General features: G+C 34.3%; 1 protein-coding gene across 2 annotated transcripts in view; it reads right to left on the minus strand.

Moving 5' to 3' along the window:
- The window catches only part of GLRA3 (glycine receptor alpha 3), a 194,726-nt gene that overhangs the window by 114,358 nt on the left and 62,250 nt on the right, over positions 1-18,118 (minus strand). For both annotated transcript variants that reach the window (XM_047092000.1, XM_047092001.1), the window contains exon 3: positions 13,052-13,119. In XM_047092000.1, coding sequence (XP_046947956.1) covers positions 13,052-13,119 — 68 coding nt within the window. The remainder of the gene's footprint in view (positions 1-13,051; positions 13,120-18,118) is intronic.

The following is an 18,118-nucleotide window of genomic DNA, read 5'->3' on the forward strand; positions in this document are numbered from 1 at the left end:
GTCGTCTAACTGGTCTAGAGAGTGTCAGTGCTAACTTTAACTCATTCATCTGTCAGAGATTCAAAATCACAGCTGAAGAGGTGTTTGCAATTTAAATTGATTGCCAAGTACTTAACATTAATTGACATGCTAAATTCATGACTAAGTAACAAATTATGACTAGTGCCAATCATCTTAGAGAACACAATTCCCTATCTTGCTGCCCATTTTATCTTTATAGAAGTTGAAATGACATTTTGGAGTGCATTCTTTTAGAAAAATCAAATTCTCTTAGAAAAAGGTTGCATGATAATAAATACCTTGAAGATGAATACCATTGCTATGAATTGTTCATGAGAATCAGATCAGTTTTATGCCATGTTAGGTGGCCAACAAGTGCTTAATTGATCTGGTAGCAGTGAATTCTATACAACATCTTCCTCTAGAGAGGACCACATGCAGATAATAGTAACTTTCCATTATAAATTAGCTTTAGTAGGCAGAGAAGAGAGTTAAGTGACACTACATGTACCCCTATAATCTTCCTCATTTTGTCTTAATCCAAATATTTCAAATGCATCAACAAAACACAATTAAGTTTTCAGCCTGCTTAGCCAGAACAACAGGAAATTCTACAAAAATATGTGGTCCAATAAAGTAGAGAAATTGCAGAACTATGTGCTTGACAACTCCCTTCTCCACTTAAAGCTTTCTTTCTGTTATGAGTTTTTCTTTGGCACTTTTCTCCTGGAGCACTGGAAATATGCTTTTAAAGATCATGTTTGTTTTAATAACATCACAGTACAATTAAGCAATTGTATTCTTTGTGATATTCTTGATAAGAAACTTTACCTGTGCGAATAGGATAGACAGTCTCTTTTTGAGATACATGAACATAAGGACGGTCTTGTGGATGACTACACCAGGCAGAGATTTATTTGTATTTCTGATGGGATTGCCAGGATGTGTAACCTTCATGCATACTTATCTTTCTGCGACCTTTCCCATAAATATACCCTATTTCTGATTCATGCTTATAATGATATTCAGAACACATTCATACTGCCACTCACTGGTTACTCATGCTTGAAATTAAAAGTCTTTCAGACCAATGCCATTGCTATATTTGGTTAGGCTTTACCCATTACTCAAAGTGAGAAAAATAAGATGGTGAGGATAAGATGTTAACAGACATAAGCTTAATGTTAAATGGATAGCAGGATGTGTTCAGGCTTTCCTAAAAGGAAATGGAATAGGGTCCATCTAGTCATATGCTACATTAACATTATTAAATCTAGAAATATGAATTATACAGGAATAGTCATTGAACACTACATGAGGCTCATAAAGTGAAACTTCACAAGAACTTAAGCCATTGACAATAGATACTAAGGACCAATGACTCATTTTTGGAAAAGTTTATAAAAAGATAGAAAAAAAAATGGACTTTCCTTCAAATTACACACATTTCCTTTCAATTGTCATAAAAAAGTTATGGTTAAACTTAGTTGATACCGGAAACAATCACATCTTAATAGTTTAGACTTTTAAGCATTATTCTTTGATTGTCATAAGCACTATAAAATAAGAGTTCTAATTTCTTATCATAGAGAAGTCTACATACAAAATTTTAATGTTTTAATGAACTTATCTATATCAATACAGCTGAAAAAGCAAATACTTTTTGAGGAAAGATAAAATTACAAGGAAATTTTTTAATAAAAAAGCCATGTTCATTTGAGCAATGTTAGCAAACAGTAATTTGATTGCACAATTAGTTACTTAGCTCATATTTAAGAGACTGTAGCACCAATTTAAAATAGTGACCAGGGGGGTACCTGGGTGGCTCAGTCGGTTGAGTGTCCGACTTTGGCTCAGGTCATGATCTCATGGTTTGTAACTTCAAGCCCCACATCAGGCTCACTGCTGTGAGCAAAGAGCCCTCTTCAGAGCCTCTGTCCCACTCTCTGTGTCCCTCTCCCACTTGTACTCTCTCAAAAAATAAAATAAAACACTAAAAAAATTAAAACAGTGACCAGGACTCAGAAATGCAAAATTAGACCGTATTGGGAAGCAATACAAGTAATTAACAGTTATACACTCTTACAAGGATACAGTAGTGAAGTTTTCTTTTTGGAAAAAAGACTCTTTGTTGGCCAGAATACGTGTATACAGATATTCAATAATATATAATTAAGAGTTACTTTGTGCTAAGAATTATTCTAGTTGTTAATGATATAATGATGAATATTGCAGAGTGGATTGCTGCTCTGTGGAGCCCATAATCAAAAAATTCTAGGGGCACCTGGGTGGCCCAGTCAGTTAAGCATCCAACTTCGGTTCAGGTCATGATCTCACGGTTCATGGGTTCAAGCCCCGTGTCAGGCTCTGTGCTGACAGCTCAGAGCCTGGAACCTGCATCGGATTCTGTGTCTCCTTTTCTCTTTGCCCCTCCCCCACTGATGCTCTATGTCTCTCTCCTTCAAAAATAAATAAACATTAATTTTAAAAAAAAATTCTAAGTAAATGTCTATGGATTTTTTTTTTCAACGTTTATTTATTTTTGGGACAGAGAGAGACAGAGCATGAACGGGGGAGGGGCAGAGAGAGAGGGAGACACAGAATCGGAAACAGGCTCCAGGCTCTGAGCCATCAGCCCAGAGCCCGACGCGGGGCTCGAACTCACGGAGCGCGAGATCGTGACCTGGCTGAAGACGGACGCTTAACCGACTGCGCCACCCAGGCGCCCCATATGTCTATGGATTTAAATGAAATATTAAAAAGATAAAGAGTACTTAAAACTAAATTGAATAAGGGGCGCCTGCGTGCCTCAGTCGGTTAAGCATCAGACTTTGGCTCCGGTCATGATCTCAGTGATCATGGGTTCCAGCCCCATGTTGGGCTCTGTGCTGACTGACAGCTTAGAGCCTGGAGCCTGCTTCGAATTCTGTGTCTCTCTTTCTTTCTGCACCTAGTGCACTCACACTCTGTATCTCTCTGTCTCTCAAAAATTAATAAACGTTAAAAAATTAAAAAAAACTAAATTGAATAAAATAATAGGATGTCAATGAAGTCTATTTGTCAAATCAGTACATAGAGTTAAATGCTATCCTAAAAGCCAAATAAAGTGCTGTAAGAAAAACATCATCATCGTAGTGTGTGAATGAATTGCCTTATGTAAGTCATTGAGTTACTTGCTATGAAGAAATATAAAGTGGATTGGTATAAAATTACAGCTTATTTGGGATTTTTATGGATTTCCAATAATTTATTTACCAGTGACAATTCTTAAATATAAGGAATGTGCAGCACAGAAGTATAAAGAGATAGAAACTCTGATGGAGAGAATGAGGTACAGAATATTCAGTGTAATAGATTTTACAGAAAGAACAAAGGGAGTGATAAAAACTGACTATTATTATCTTTAAAAGATTAACATTAATCATAGTAATGATCAGAAAGCAGCAAAAATTCCTAGCAGACAAAATAAATCCATATGTAAGCTAATTCAGAAAAAGGGAGCTAAAACAAAATTATTATTAAAAGTAAGGAAAGTGAAGACATTAAAAAGATACTTCAGAGGAAATGATATTGTATTATAAATAAGTTTATGTCAATAATTTGAAATTTTTAAGGAAATGGACAAATTTCTTAAAAACAACTTTTGCAAAATGTAGAAAAAGTGAATAGTCCTCTATCTGTTCAGGAGTAGAATCTGTAAATGTAATCTTTCCCCCAAGTAAAATGACTAACATGGATGGCATTACTAGTAAATTTTACCAAATACTTATGGAAGAAATGACAGTGTTACGCAAACTATTTTACAGAGTAGGGGAAGAATGAATATTTCCTAATTTTTTGAAACTAGCATAAAACTGATACCACACACTGCTCTTGACAATATAAGAAAAGATAATTACAGTTCAATATCCAAAATGAACACAGCAGCAAAAATCCTAAACCAAATATCATAAATTAAACCAGCAATATATAAAAAGACTAATCAATTATGGTCATAGGGGAGTTATCCCAGAGCTGCAAAGATGATTTTCTACTTGAAAATCAATACATATTTGATTGATTTTAATATAAGCCGTATTACTAACAGAATGAAGGAGAAAAGTCAATCATTTCAATGAATGCTGATAGCACTGAATGAAATTGAATGCCTACTCATGATTAAAAAAAAAAAAACCCTCAGTGTATAAGTAATGGAAGGAAAACTCTTCAGTCTGATAAAGAACATTTAGGAGAAATCTGCAGTTAATACCATTTTTAATTGCAAAATATTGCATGATTTCTCACTGATATCAGAGAAAAGACAAAGGTGGTCATTCTCCATCCATTTTATTTATCATTGTACAGGACTTGTGAACCAGTGCAATAACGTAGGAGGGAAAGGGAGGGAAAGAGGAGGAGAAGGAGAGAGGGAAGAAGAGGAAGAGAGATTTAAAGCGTAAAGAACAGAAAGAAAGGTGTACAAATGTCTTAACCATTTGCATGAGCATATTCATAGACAATACAAAGAAAGTGGCAAAGTAGTACCAAAACTACCTAAGTTATCAAATTCTTAGGATATTTGTCAATATTCTAAGATATAATTGTCTGTATATTTATAGAAACAACTGGAAAATACAGTCTAAATGATAACATTTGCACACACATACATACACACATTTCCAAGCTCTGTCTGCTTAGAGGGCCTAGAAATAATGATACTTCTGTAGCAATGACCGTACCTAGTAACCAGATCTGGGTTTCTAATGCCATTCTCCAATAAAAATAGCCAGGGATCCATGGAGAAATTGTTGATTCTAGGGTTGTAGCAGGGAAGATACAAGATGAGTCTGGAACATCTTGTAGTAGCAGGATGCAAGAAAGTGCACATAAAAAACAAAATGATGGAAATATGTGAAAAGGATACAGGAGTCAACTGAATGACCAAAACTGGAATGACTTGAACAAAAACGTAGATAATGTACTTTTGAATTATAACCCAAAGTATAAAACAAATATCCATGAATTCATACTAGTATAAATAAATCATTGGACAAATAAATAAATGGGGAAGAATAGATAAATGTGTTATATAGAAGAATGCCAGATAATATGATTCCCTCAAGGGGATGGAGAGTAATTCTTCCTTATCCTTAAGTATGGTCCTTGTGCTGCTTTCCAAAGAATATTGTATGGAGAAGGTGAAAAAAGGAGTTAACTTTACAGTGGCGAAGTCTGACAAGTCACTGCTAGTGAGAATACATAGTATACAAAGTGACAGCACACACCCTTGATATCAAGTGAGGAGAATGGCACTTTACCTCTGTGGTTTTCCTTCCAAACCTCATGGCTCCAGCCTAGTCATAAGAAAAATGTCAGCTGAGAGACATTCTACAAAGTACCTGACCAGCACTCAAAACTGTTAAGACCATAAAATATACGGAAAGTATAAGGAGAGGAGACAGGACACCTAAACTTAACATAGTATCCTGGATAGGTCTAGGGACAGAAAAAAGACATTAGAAGTAATAAGCAAAAACTAAAAAATGTACAGACTTCAGTTAATGATAATTTATCAAATGCTTGTCCGTTAGTTGTGCCAAATGTATCATACTAATGCCAGATGTTAATAGTAGAGGACACTGGGAAGGAGGTATGGGGGAACTTCATACTATGTAACTTTTTTATAGATATGAAACTACTCTAGAATAAAAAATTATTTGAAGAATTTTAATGTAAAATTTATTACCATACATCAATACTTCAGAATAAACAAAATATATGACAAGCTCTAAAAAATGTAGCTAAGAATAACTGAAGAAGACAAATAAACTGATACCCTAGTTCCCGGATTAGAAGACTTACTGTTTTGGGGGTTGTTCTGTTTTAATGATTTCTGTGTTCTACAGAAAGAGGGAACTAATTCTGGTAAAGGATATCAAACTCAAGCAAGCATCACATTTATTCTGCAAATATTAGAAATATCCCTTTTAAGACCAGGTATAAAATAAGTTTCACTCAACACTATTTTTGCTAAAACAGGAAGACAAGTAAAAGATGTCAAGCATATAAAGATGAAAAGGAACAAATCAACATATTATTCTTAGATAAAATGATTGCATGAAGGAACTGTAACATTTTAGGGCTAAAATGAAAGCATATTAAACCAATGTAAACAACAATCATATTCTTATGTACCAGCAATAAAGAATTAGAAAACACAGCTAAAGTGTTGCAAAGTAAAATAAAAATAAGGAGTAATTATTAAAATTATAAGATATGTAAAAAATTTATGAGAAGTTCTATCTTTGTTAAATAATATTAGATAATATTTAAGTAAAAGAGAGATACATTATATTCATAGATGGAAAGATTCAGTATTTTAAGATGACAACTTTCTCAACATTCATTCATAGATTCCAGTTTAATTTGTGGAACTTGACAAGGTGATTCTAAAATTTACATGAAAAAGCAAACTTCTACGAAGAGTTAAGAATACTTTGAAAAAGAATAAAGTATGTTTGAGAAGTTGTCCTATTAAATATCAAGTCCAATTTAAAGCTATAATAAATAAGACTGTAATATTGATGCAGGCATAGGTAAATTCAGCATTGGCACAAAATTACAAATTTTGAAACAGACATTCCAACTAGGGATAGATATGACAGAGGTACAATTGCAAACTATTAGAAGTAATTATTCAATTGTGAAATAAATAAAAATAAATACCTGCTGCACATCGTACACATATAAACAACTACACAAAATTCCAGGTGGACTAAAACCTTAATAGGAAAAGCAAAATGCTTTTAGGAGGAGAAAATATAAGAAAATGTCTTTCTGAACTTGGGTGAGAGAAGGATTTCTTTAGACAAAGAAGGACAAACCAGTGAGTAAAACAATGTTAAATTTTATAAATTAAAATAAAAATAATTTATACATCATAAAACATCATGAACACACTAAACAAAAGCAGAATTGGTATTTAAAATGCACATAACAGAGCATTCATGTTCAGAATAATGTGTGTGTGTGTGTGTGTGTGTGTGTGTGTGTGTGTGTGTGTGGTGTATGTTGGTGTATACATTATAAAAACAAACGAGCATAAATGTAGAAGACATAAATGTAGAAGAGGCATTTTGCACAAAGGATACCAGAATGGCAAAAATGAATGAATGAATGAATGAATGAATGACATTCCAGTAAAATGCGTACCCACACTATTAATCAAGGCAGTACGTAATAATGGCAATTATGTCCAAAGTAGGTAAATACTATCTGTGAGTGATGTAAAACATGAGAAAATCTCATAAACTTAATTGTAGGTCTTTAAGACAGAATGGCCACATTAGAGAGCAATACAGTAATATTTGAGCCAAGCAAATTCACTTCTGAGTATCTAACCTTGTGCCAAATAATTCCACTCCCGGGTATATACCCTGTGGAATATTTTGCCTATGCCTGTTAGAAGATAATGTGCAACAATTTTCAATGCAGAGTTTTTGTAGTAGTAAAAACATTAAAAACAGTCAAAATATCCAGCAAATGTAGAATGAATAAATGCAATGTAGAATACTCCTTGAAATAAAAATGAATGAAATAGTCTAAGGCTTATCTTAAAAAACATGAATTTGAACAAAAAAATCAAATTCTATGTGGATATTATAGTATGGCCATTTTGTTCACATTTTCATAATGTAGAATGGAATTTTATGTCTTCATATTAAATTCAGAAGCAAAGCCTCTTTTGGAAAGGCAGGGAAGCAGTGTTTGGGGGAAAAGTACATGGTCAGCTTCAATTTCTTTTTAATGTTTAATATCTTAAGATGATAGAAAAATGAGTGTTATTTATATCACCTATGCAAAAATTTGTATAGGTAATAACTTTGTTTGATAAAAAACTTTATTTGATAAAAAAAATGCACTTAGAAAAAAAGGACATGTAGGATTTTCCATTAAGAATCTGTAAATGGAAAAAAAAAAGAGTCTGTAAATGGAGGGGCCCCTGGGTGACTAGTCAGTGAAGTGTATGACTCTTGATCTCAGCTCAGGTGTGTCACACGAGGAATGGAGCCTACTTTTAAAAAACTAAACTAAACTAAACTAACCTAAAATAAAAAGAATCTATAAATGGCTACTATAAATTTTTTTATGCCATACTGGCTTAGACTTCTTTGGAAATTCTAATTGATGATTCAACGTAGCATGTACAAATGTATGATTATATAAAGCCATCATTTCTGTGAAAAATTGAGAAAATGTGCTATTTGGCAATTCGGTGAGACCACAGCAGACCCTCAGATACTCTCACCCAACGCCGCCATATGTCTTTGTATACAAACACCTGAAAAACTTTTATACCAAAATAGCTAACTTTTTTGTTTTTATTTTGTAAAAATAATTTATTCTATCAGCACTAGTGAAAAGTAATGGTTCAATGAGTAAATATTGACTTAAGGCACATAGCCGAGCAGTTTTCTAACTCTCTGAGAACATATGTGTAACAAGATGGAGAGCCATCTGTTTTTCTGAAGATAGGTTAAGCCAATATATTCAGTTTGAGACACTGCTATATATACACACCCAAATTACTACATTCATCTATGATTTTTTTTTTAAAGCCCAACTTACAAATGCTTTCAGCCTGGCATATAAGCCTTATCCAGAACTCATCACAGGTTTGCAAGAGTTTATGTTTTACTTAGGATTCAAATTAATGTGGAGATCTTAAGCCTCCCCTCAGAGAAGCAATGAAAACAATCATGAGCAACTTTTGTCACCCCAAGTTTAGAAGGCAGGACAGACGTACCTCCCTTACCAAGCCATGTTACAAAAGGGGAAAAAGAATGACTCTAATGATGGTAAACCAACTTTATCTTTAATTTAATGTTTTTAAGAACTGTGGTTTCCCATAGTTGTTCAATCATTGCCTGCTTAAGAAAAATGTGAACTTGGACTAATGGAGGCTGAACACACCCTTAGAGAATCTCATAATATATGACATATGACCCAAATGTGAGAGAGGTAAGGGAGTTTCAAATTTCCACAATATCTATAGAAAAAAAGTTGATGACTATATGCCAAGAATAATAAAATTGTACTCAAGTGAGAATAGTTGGAACTACATTAAGTTAATTAGACAAATCTATACTGGGAAAGGAGGAGTTTCATAGGTAAAAATAAATTTGAGCTTATGCTCTTGGAAAAATTCACATAAATATTTGAAAAAAAACAGATTTGGTACAAGAAGATGCAAAATATGTTAAAATTTTAAATTAACTTAATTTTCAAAAAATTGGTAAATATGTAGAATATCTACTAGAGCTATTTTCTCAAGAATCAAATAATTACCTCAAATGGGACTAAGGGTGATTTTTAAATGTGGAGAGATACAATTGTGAGAAACTACACCAGCAGAGGGAGCTTAATATATCTTGTCAGTAAATAGACATTGAAGACAGTTAATGTCTTTGTTAAGCAGAGATATACAGATTGGGAGAATTATTTAGTTTTATTTTAGATATGAGATCTCAGATACAAAGATATTTATTAATGATTGCAGGTCATTTGAAATTCAATCTTCTCAATTTTAATACATCTTCTTAGTTGAATTAGGCTATTTGTATTGTAAAACCAAAAGTAAACTATATCAGTATAAGGAATGTAAATATTTTAAAAATACATAAATGCTTCCATAAAAATAAATTAATTTAAACAACGTCACAGCAAATAAAATAATGGGACCAAGTTTACTTGCAGAGCTATGATGTAGAAAATATGAATAAAATACATCAACTTAATTAAGTGGTAAGAAAATATTTTATGAATCTTAAGATATTAAATATAGTAAGTTTTAATTTTATTCATTCTTATGTATATGGACACCATGTTGCAGCTCTTCCATCTGATGCCATTAAAAATTTTACAAATATTGAATCTGATTACATGAATAGAAATAGTATCACCTGTTTAAAAGTTTAGAAGACTAAAAAGAGAGATATCAAAGAGGACACAGTAAATTTTATAATAATTAATCTCTGAGGTGTTTGATTAATGCTTATTGATGCTACTTGTGACCCAGAAGAGGAAAGGGATAAATGCTAAAAATGATTTCAAAAAATACATTACGATGGGGTGCCTGGGTGGCTCAGTTGGTTGGGCATCCAACTTCGGCTCAGGTCATGATCTCATGGTTTGTGGGCTTGGAGCCTGCTTCAGATTCCGTGTCTCCTTCTCTCGCTACCCCTCTCCTGCTCACGCTTTGTCTCTCTGTTTCTCTCTCAAAAATAAACATTAAATCATTTTTAAAAAATACATTATGATGGAATATGTGGGAATTGAAAGGATTTCTATGTTACAGAAGGGAAATAAAACTGAGTAAGAGTCACTGTGGGAGTGTATGTATAATATTCTGCAAGTTTTTATGTAATATTATTTTATAAAGGAAGTCTAAAATTATTAAAGATGAGAAATTTAGCTGGTGTCGTCACCCTGTAGATTGTGTGCTATAACCATTTATGGCAGGCTGATGAATTATGCTATAAAAAGCAAAGACCTTCAGGAACCTGACAATCTTTCAGGTTTAATGAGAAGGAAATCTGGCCATGTCTTCTTTTTTCCAAGTCTCTTCCTCCATCCCACAAAGACAAGTAAGGCTGTAAGTCTTTCCAACTATTGCTGCTGAAAGTATTTTGTGGAAGCAATCTTGCAGAAGAGAAAGTATAAACATATTTTTAGGCTTTCGAGATTGTACAGTATGTATAGCAGCGATTAAAAAGAAAGGTTGCCAGGGCTAGAAATACAATTTGGAAAGTCTAAGCAGAAAAAAGCCAGTAGAGATTCCTTCATCTTTAAATATGATTTGGACTAAGAATGTACTGTAGAGGAAAAAAAATTTCCCCCCAAAATGTGTCTCTTCGGCACATGGATTATTTTAGGTTGATTATTTTTAAGAAACAGAAGACTCAACGGAGAGCCTGGGTGATTCAGTCAGTTAAGCACCCAGATCTTGGTCTCAGCTCAGGTCATGGTCTCACACTTTGTGGGATCGACCCCTGCATCAGGCTCTGTGCTGACAGTATGGTGCCTGCTTGGGATTATCTCTCTTCCTCACTCTGCCCCTCTTCCCCACCCCCAAGTAAATTAAAAAAAAAAAAAAAAGTTTAAAAAAACCCCAGAGGACTCAAGAAGTTTTTCTTTTTGCCAACTGCCTGAAAGGATTTAGACAGAGGACCTGTTCCAGGAAGGGAGCTAGCACCATAGATAACTATAGTTATAATATGAACTAGGTCTGGTAGACAGGTAGGAGCCCTAGCAAGGCCTATTGGATTAAAGTCCTCTCAATGTCCCATTGTTTCTGAGTGGCCCAGCAGACACTTGTTTACCAAACATTTACTCTTTTTCACCTTCCTGTGAATTGCTGTCCTTCCCTTTGAAGTCCCAGACTCCTACCACCTTCTCCTTAGTTTAGGATGACATATATACCTCATTTTGCCTGACTATCTTTGAAATCCCTTATGTTCATGCGAATTCTTCATATGTATGTTATTATATTTGATTTTCTCCTGTTAATTGTCTCATGTTGACTTAATTCCTAAACCAGTCAAAAGATTCTTGAAGGGTAGAGGAAAATTTTTCTCCCCAGTAGTACAAATGCAGGATATAAATCAGGACAAAATATTCAATGAAAACCCAGAATATGTCAAAGCTTATAACAGGATCATAGTCATTTTAGAGTCAGAATTGCACCAGAACCACACTGTGCTTATGCAAGAAAATTATACTCATTTTCTCTGTGTTTACACACACATATCTTCATGTGAATTTATATACGGTAGTGAAGATAATTCTATATAATGCCCAAATAAGTGAGTTAAGTTCTTCTTCACTGATGCTTTTATTGTAATTATATTATATTGAGTTTGGTAAAACCACAGAGATGCCACTAAATGACTAAATATTGCATACATGAGGGGAAAAAAGATGCCTAAGTAAAGTCTCTTCCTGTTGAGATAGATCCTCTATGTGCACGCACACACACACACACACACACACACACACCTGTATATCCACCCGTAATAATTCGCATATTATATTATTTATTCTTAGAAAATTTGCTATCAAGTCATTCTGAGATACGTAAAATGAACATAGTTCTCTACTTACTTAATAATGGTTTTGGAAGCTAATAAATTTTTAAGTATTTTACATCCTATTTTAGCTAACATCAATTTTGAATTTTAATGCAAATTATACTTGCTAAATTTAGGAATGGATTATAATTCTAGGTAATTTAAGAACCACCATACATAGTTTAAATTAGAAAAAAAATTGCCTGCTAGACAATTTTACAGATATGAGCGGCTCATAAGTCTGTCTCTGCATTTTAGTTTTGCTAAAATGCACAACAAAAGCTTCAGGGTAAGGTAGAGATACAACAGGGTAAGGTAGAGATACAACATGATCGTTAGAGAAAGTTATAAAATTCAAATCAGAATAAATTTGGTCTGTAATGATAATTGTTTTGGCTTTAATAACTTCATTATATAAAATGTTCTCAACTACATAGTTCTCAACAGAAGTCTCTGTTCAAAGTGTTTCAATAAATTAGGCAGATACCACAATTCACAAAACATTTATAATGTTTGAGCAAATACTATATTCATTTGGAAAAGTAACCAAATAAAGACTCAAAATAATATTATAAACACATTTTAAGTACACAGAATAATTGAATACGAAATTATTTACTTCTATGTTTATGTCTGGTTTATAAAGAGTATTGAAAAGAAATGGTTTCTACGGTAAAATTTTAGTTTTAATTTGAGATTTAATATTTAATTACCAAAATGGGAAAAAACATTCTTGTTTTTATTTACGTTTTCTTTACTATACCATCTCTAAATGAAACGTTATTGCCTGCAGTTGATTACAGTTTAGTTATACCATTAATTTTTTTTTAAATATCATTACACTAATTTTGGCTTTAAATTACATAACACTAGCAGAAAATGTGCCATTAATGTAATTACAAAATACTCCAGTGTGAAACTTGTTACAAAGTAAACATGCCTACCATTGTCGTCTCTGCGATAGAGCCAAAGCTGTTTATGAATATGTTGCATGTGACATTAACAGGAGGGCCTGAAAGAGATTAAAACATAAAGACTATTTAGATACTCATCTAAAATATTTTTAAATAATTCCATGATTTTCATTATCAGTTTTTTTTAAAAAAAGGAACATATATATTTTATATCTGTGTACACACAGATGGATAAAATCGAAGGCAATCACTCTGTGAAATAATCTGAATTGAAAATCGCAAATTCATAGTCTCCTTTGAACACTGAGGTTGGCCATTATATAAGTCTTCAATTTCATTTGGTCTCAGTTTCCTTGATCTTGATATCCCTAATGGCTTTGTAAATGTCTGATCTGGTAAGTCCAACATTGGAGCTCCTTTAGGCTGTTCCTATTGATTTTTTCCTCCCAGTATGGGCCCTATTTTTCTGTTTCTTTTCATGCTACATATTTTTGTTGTTGTTGTTAAAAATTGGTTACATTAAATAATGCAGTGTGGCAACCCTGGAAACCAGACCTCCCACTTGCAAAGCCCAGTTGTTGTTACTGGTGTTTATTATGTTGTTTGTTGTTTAGTGACTTTCCTGGACTAATAGTCTGTATTTCCCCACAGTGTGCAGCCACTGAGGATTCTGTATCACACAGCGTTAGGCAGCTGCAGTGTTAAAACAGTTTCTTATGATCATTTTCTTTTCTTTCTTCTTTCTTTCTTTCTTTCTTTCTTTCTTTCTTTCTTTCTTTCTTGTTCTTTCTTTCTTTTGAGAGCGCATGTGCAAGAGAGCATGCAGGGGAGGGAACAAGGAGGGAACAAGGGCAGGGGCAGGGGAGGGGCAGAGAGAGAATTCAGCTCTCTGAGATCAGGGACCCTAAATCACTACCTCAGCCAAAATCAAGAGTCATCAGCTTAAAGGACTGAGCCACCCAGGTGCCCCTTTTGTGATCACTTTTGTGATCATTTTTAATAAATGCCCTGGGATAGGATTTTCCCACTGAGGGAGTTCCCAGTCAAAGCCAAATAATGATAAGCCATCTGAGTGGTACTTTTCTAGGGAGCAGGCCAGATAAAAATAACATAGCTCTAGGGATGGACTTTGATACCTGCTAGGCTCTGGATTGTAAGCTTCTATGGTTGAGAGGCTGCTGGTTTTCAAGGCTACCAGGAGCTCAGGAGGGGAGCCATATTTACATGCCCTGTTTTTAGAGAAACCTATTAGTTTTACTTGAATACACATTCCTCAGTGTGTTGCAAGCTTTTCAGAGCTCCCGAAGGTTAACTTTGACAGTTTTTTCAGCATTTTTATTGCTTTTTTTTTTTTTGGAGGAGTGAATTTACAGAAAACATCATTCTGCCATTCCAGAAGTCCCCTGTAAGTGTGTTTAGCATTCATCATAAAAACCAATAATTTTTGTTTTTATGAGATCCATTTATTCATTAATTTACTAAATATTTACAAATTGTGTACACCAAATTGCAGAAAACACAACGAGATTATCATCTAGCAGGGCAGAAGGAATAAGATCTCATAAATTGTTTAGTACTTCATGTACTAAACATGTGTTGTGCTGATTCATAGATACCACTTAATCCATATAACACTGCAAATGGGTAATATTACACCACTTATCAAGAAAGGAATTAAAGTTCAGAGAGGATACATAAGGTGCTAATGAATAGCATAGATAGAATTGGAACCACTAGTCTGATTCTAGGAGTCATTTTTTCCCATCATATCAAGTTGTACCATGACCTTCACATAACATTACATCCCAAGTATTCCATTATCTAGCTACAGACTTTATTATTAGGCTGATAGATATATAAATCAGCAACACTGAAATATTATGTGGTAAGGGTTAAAATAACTCGGAGTTAAATTCTACCTACTAGTCAGATAATGCCACACACAAAAACTAATACATAAGCCTTAGCTAAGATGCCTGCCCTTTGCCCTATACCTCTCTGTCCCCTTCGCTAGAGATAATCACTCCAACTTATATAATAGATTCTTTGGGGATTTACCTAATTTTCTCTAAATAATGAACTTATTTTGCTACTTTTAGATGCTCCCATTTTAAGCATATATTCTGATACCCACAGCAGAGGAGGATTTATTTAGCTTTCTTTCAAGCCATTATCACCACCTCCACTAACATAAACCTCTTTTTTTATCCTCCTAGTACACAGATATGGTTACACTGCCATTGTTGTTAGATTAGTATTCACTTTTTACATTGTGACAAGGTAAATATTATTTCCAACCAAGCCATGCAATAAATTACGATTACTTTTCTTTCCCGGTAAACACTTTCTTGAGGTTGATAAACTCTTTATGTATTTCACATAGTTTCTTCCATATGTATCATTAACCTACCCAGAAGTTCTGAAATGTCTGAATTATGTTTCAATGTCAGACTCATCAGATATTTTATTAGCTTTATCTTCCCTTGGATATATTCCAGAATTAGATTTTTTTTTCCCCCCCCTCTGGAGCATAGCAGCCATCTTATGACCTCCCATAATCATTATACTGGGGTTTACTTCCATCTCTCTTCTGTCAGATTGCCTTTCATGGTCCCTGACTTTCCTTTTTACTTGGCTTATTTCTTAATTTTAGTAGAATAAATCCTTTAGGAATTTTTTGAGAAATGATGCATAAGGATGTGAAGCTTTTGAGAATTCATTCCTTCACAATTCTTTTAATGTCCTTTTAATTTATTTATTTACTATTTTTTAATGTTTATTTATCTTTGAGAGAGACAGAGACGGAGCATGAGTGGGGGAGGAGCAGAGAGAGAGAGGGAGACACAGAATCTGAAGCAGGCTTCAGGTTCTGAGCTGTCAGCACAGAGCCCAACTCAGGGCTTGAACCCACGCACCACAAGATCATGACCTGAGCTGAAGTTGGAAGTTCAACTGACTGAGCCACCCAGGCACCCCTAAATGTCCTTTTAACATCTAAATTTGGTAGAAAACTTTAGGTTCAAAAATTTTTTTTTCTGAATTTCAAAGACATTTCTCTTTTATTTTTATTTTCTTGCATTGCTGTTAAAAATTCCAAAGCCATGGGGCGTCTGGGTGGCTCAGTTGGTTGAGCGGCCGACTTCGGCTCAGGTCATGATCTCGCGGTCCGTGAGTTCGAGCCCCGCGTCGGGCTCTGTGCTGACAGCTCGGAGCCCGGAGCCTGTTTCAGATTCTGTGTCTCCCTCTCTCTGACCCTCCCCCGTTCATGCTCTGTCTCTCTGTGTCTCAAAAATAAATAAACGTTAAAAAAAATGAAAAAAAAAATTTCCAAAGCCATTCTGATTCTTGATCCTTTGTAAAGATAAAAAGGAGTCTCTTTGTACCAATATTAAAAATAATTAATAATAATAATAAAACAAAACAATGTTTCATTGGTCAGAATAGTTTAAAATCATTTGTGGTTTCAGTTCACATTTTCTTGATTTCTGGTGCACAATTCTCATCTTTGTTTTTCTACTCAATTTCTGATAGCCATATGTCCTGCTGGAAGAAAGTAGAGGAAAAAAACCCCACAAAATTATTCAAAACTGACGTCTACAATCCATAAGCCAATGGATCCTATGCACATTGGAATCATACGAGGATCTTTAAAAAAGACGGATACCTGAATTTTACCTGGATGCTATGGCATGCAACCAGAGCATTGATATTTTTAAAAGCTCCCCAGATGATTCGGATGTGCAGTGATGCTGGGAACCACTCAGGAATTCCAGACTCGAAAACATCTGTGCCCATTATATCGCAGTGCTAAAAATGAACCGAGATTTTTCTAGAGGTGAAGAAATAGAGAGATGGGTGTCAGGACTTAGAACAAGGCCTTGAAAATGCAAGGCCACTGATATTGATAAGAGAGTTGCCTATTTTAAGTTTGGTCACCAATGCTACTAAAACAAGTAGATGCTGTGCAGTTAGAAACAGACCAAAGCCTACTGAGCATCAAGATGTGTAGAACATAAAATTAAACAGGTAGAGAAGGTAAATTGTTTTCAATATGAAGGATGGATGTTTAAGAACAAGAAAACTTTGGGGCCTTGAGTGGCTTAGTTGGCTGAGCGAGCAATTCTTGATTTTAGCTCAAGTCATGATCTCAGAGTCGTAAGATTGAGCCCCCGAGTCTGCTTAAGATATTCTTTCCCCCCACCCTCTCTCTCTCTGCTCCTCTCTCCTGTTTGTACACTCTGTCTATAAAATTAAAACCAAAAATTAAACACAAGCGGAAAACCCTATGAAAATCCTGAATCCTGGAGGTGCTATAATTATTTGACTATTAGTGAGAAGTTCTTTTTAATATTTCTTTGTCATTTTTAATATTTACAAATTTGTAAGATGGTAAGGGTGTCTTATATGTCACTATGTGAGAGAGGAGAAAACACGAATCTTTTACTTCATGAATATTTTATCCCATCTCAAGAGAAGCGTGAAGTCACAATTAACTGATAGATTTTTTTTTTTTTTGACTTATGTAAGTCTAAGGTATTGAACTCTAAACTATGTACACAGAGTATCTGGAATATTGAAAAAAACAATCTTTCATATTTTCTAGGTTATTCTGTGTTTTCTAAAGAATGCTGAAACTCTATTATTTTCTTTTGCTGTTAACAGTACTATGAATCTGGGGAATATCGTTTAGCCTGGAATAAATTCTCTTGGGCTCTGTTGACTCACAGCCTTTGGAAGATGGAAAACACAGGGCATTGGTATTGGGTTAATTCATCTTTCAATAAAATGCTGATGGAAGTACATCCATGTTGGGGGAACAGCTGTCACTGTAAGGCTGCCTGCTCCATCTGACTGTGAACTCTTTGGCTGAAATTGTAATAAATAAAACATCGAGCGGTGGGGGGCGGGGCAGTGGTGGTGATTCTTCTTATTTTAATCTAGCATGAGGCAGGGTCTTTGTTTTTTTGACTTTTATTTAATTTCTCTTTGGGCATTGAATAAAAAGTGAGGCATCCTTTATTATATTTTTTAATTTCATCCTATAAATTTAACTATTATCTGTATAATTTTAGATAGTAGCGGTGAAAAATAGAACAA

The sequence above is a fragment of the Lynx rufus genome, unplaced genomic scaffold (genome assembly GCF_022079265.1).
Source record: "Lynx rufus isolate CCGP_SWC_20201006 ecotype Redwood Valley unplaced genomic scaffold, mLynRuf1.p SCAF_3, whole genome shotgun sequence".
Taxonomy (NCBI): Eukaryota; Metazoa; Chordata; class Mammalia; order Carnivora; family Felidae; genus Lynx; species Lynx rufus.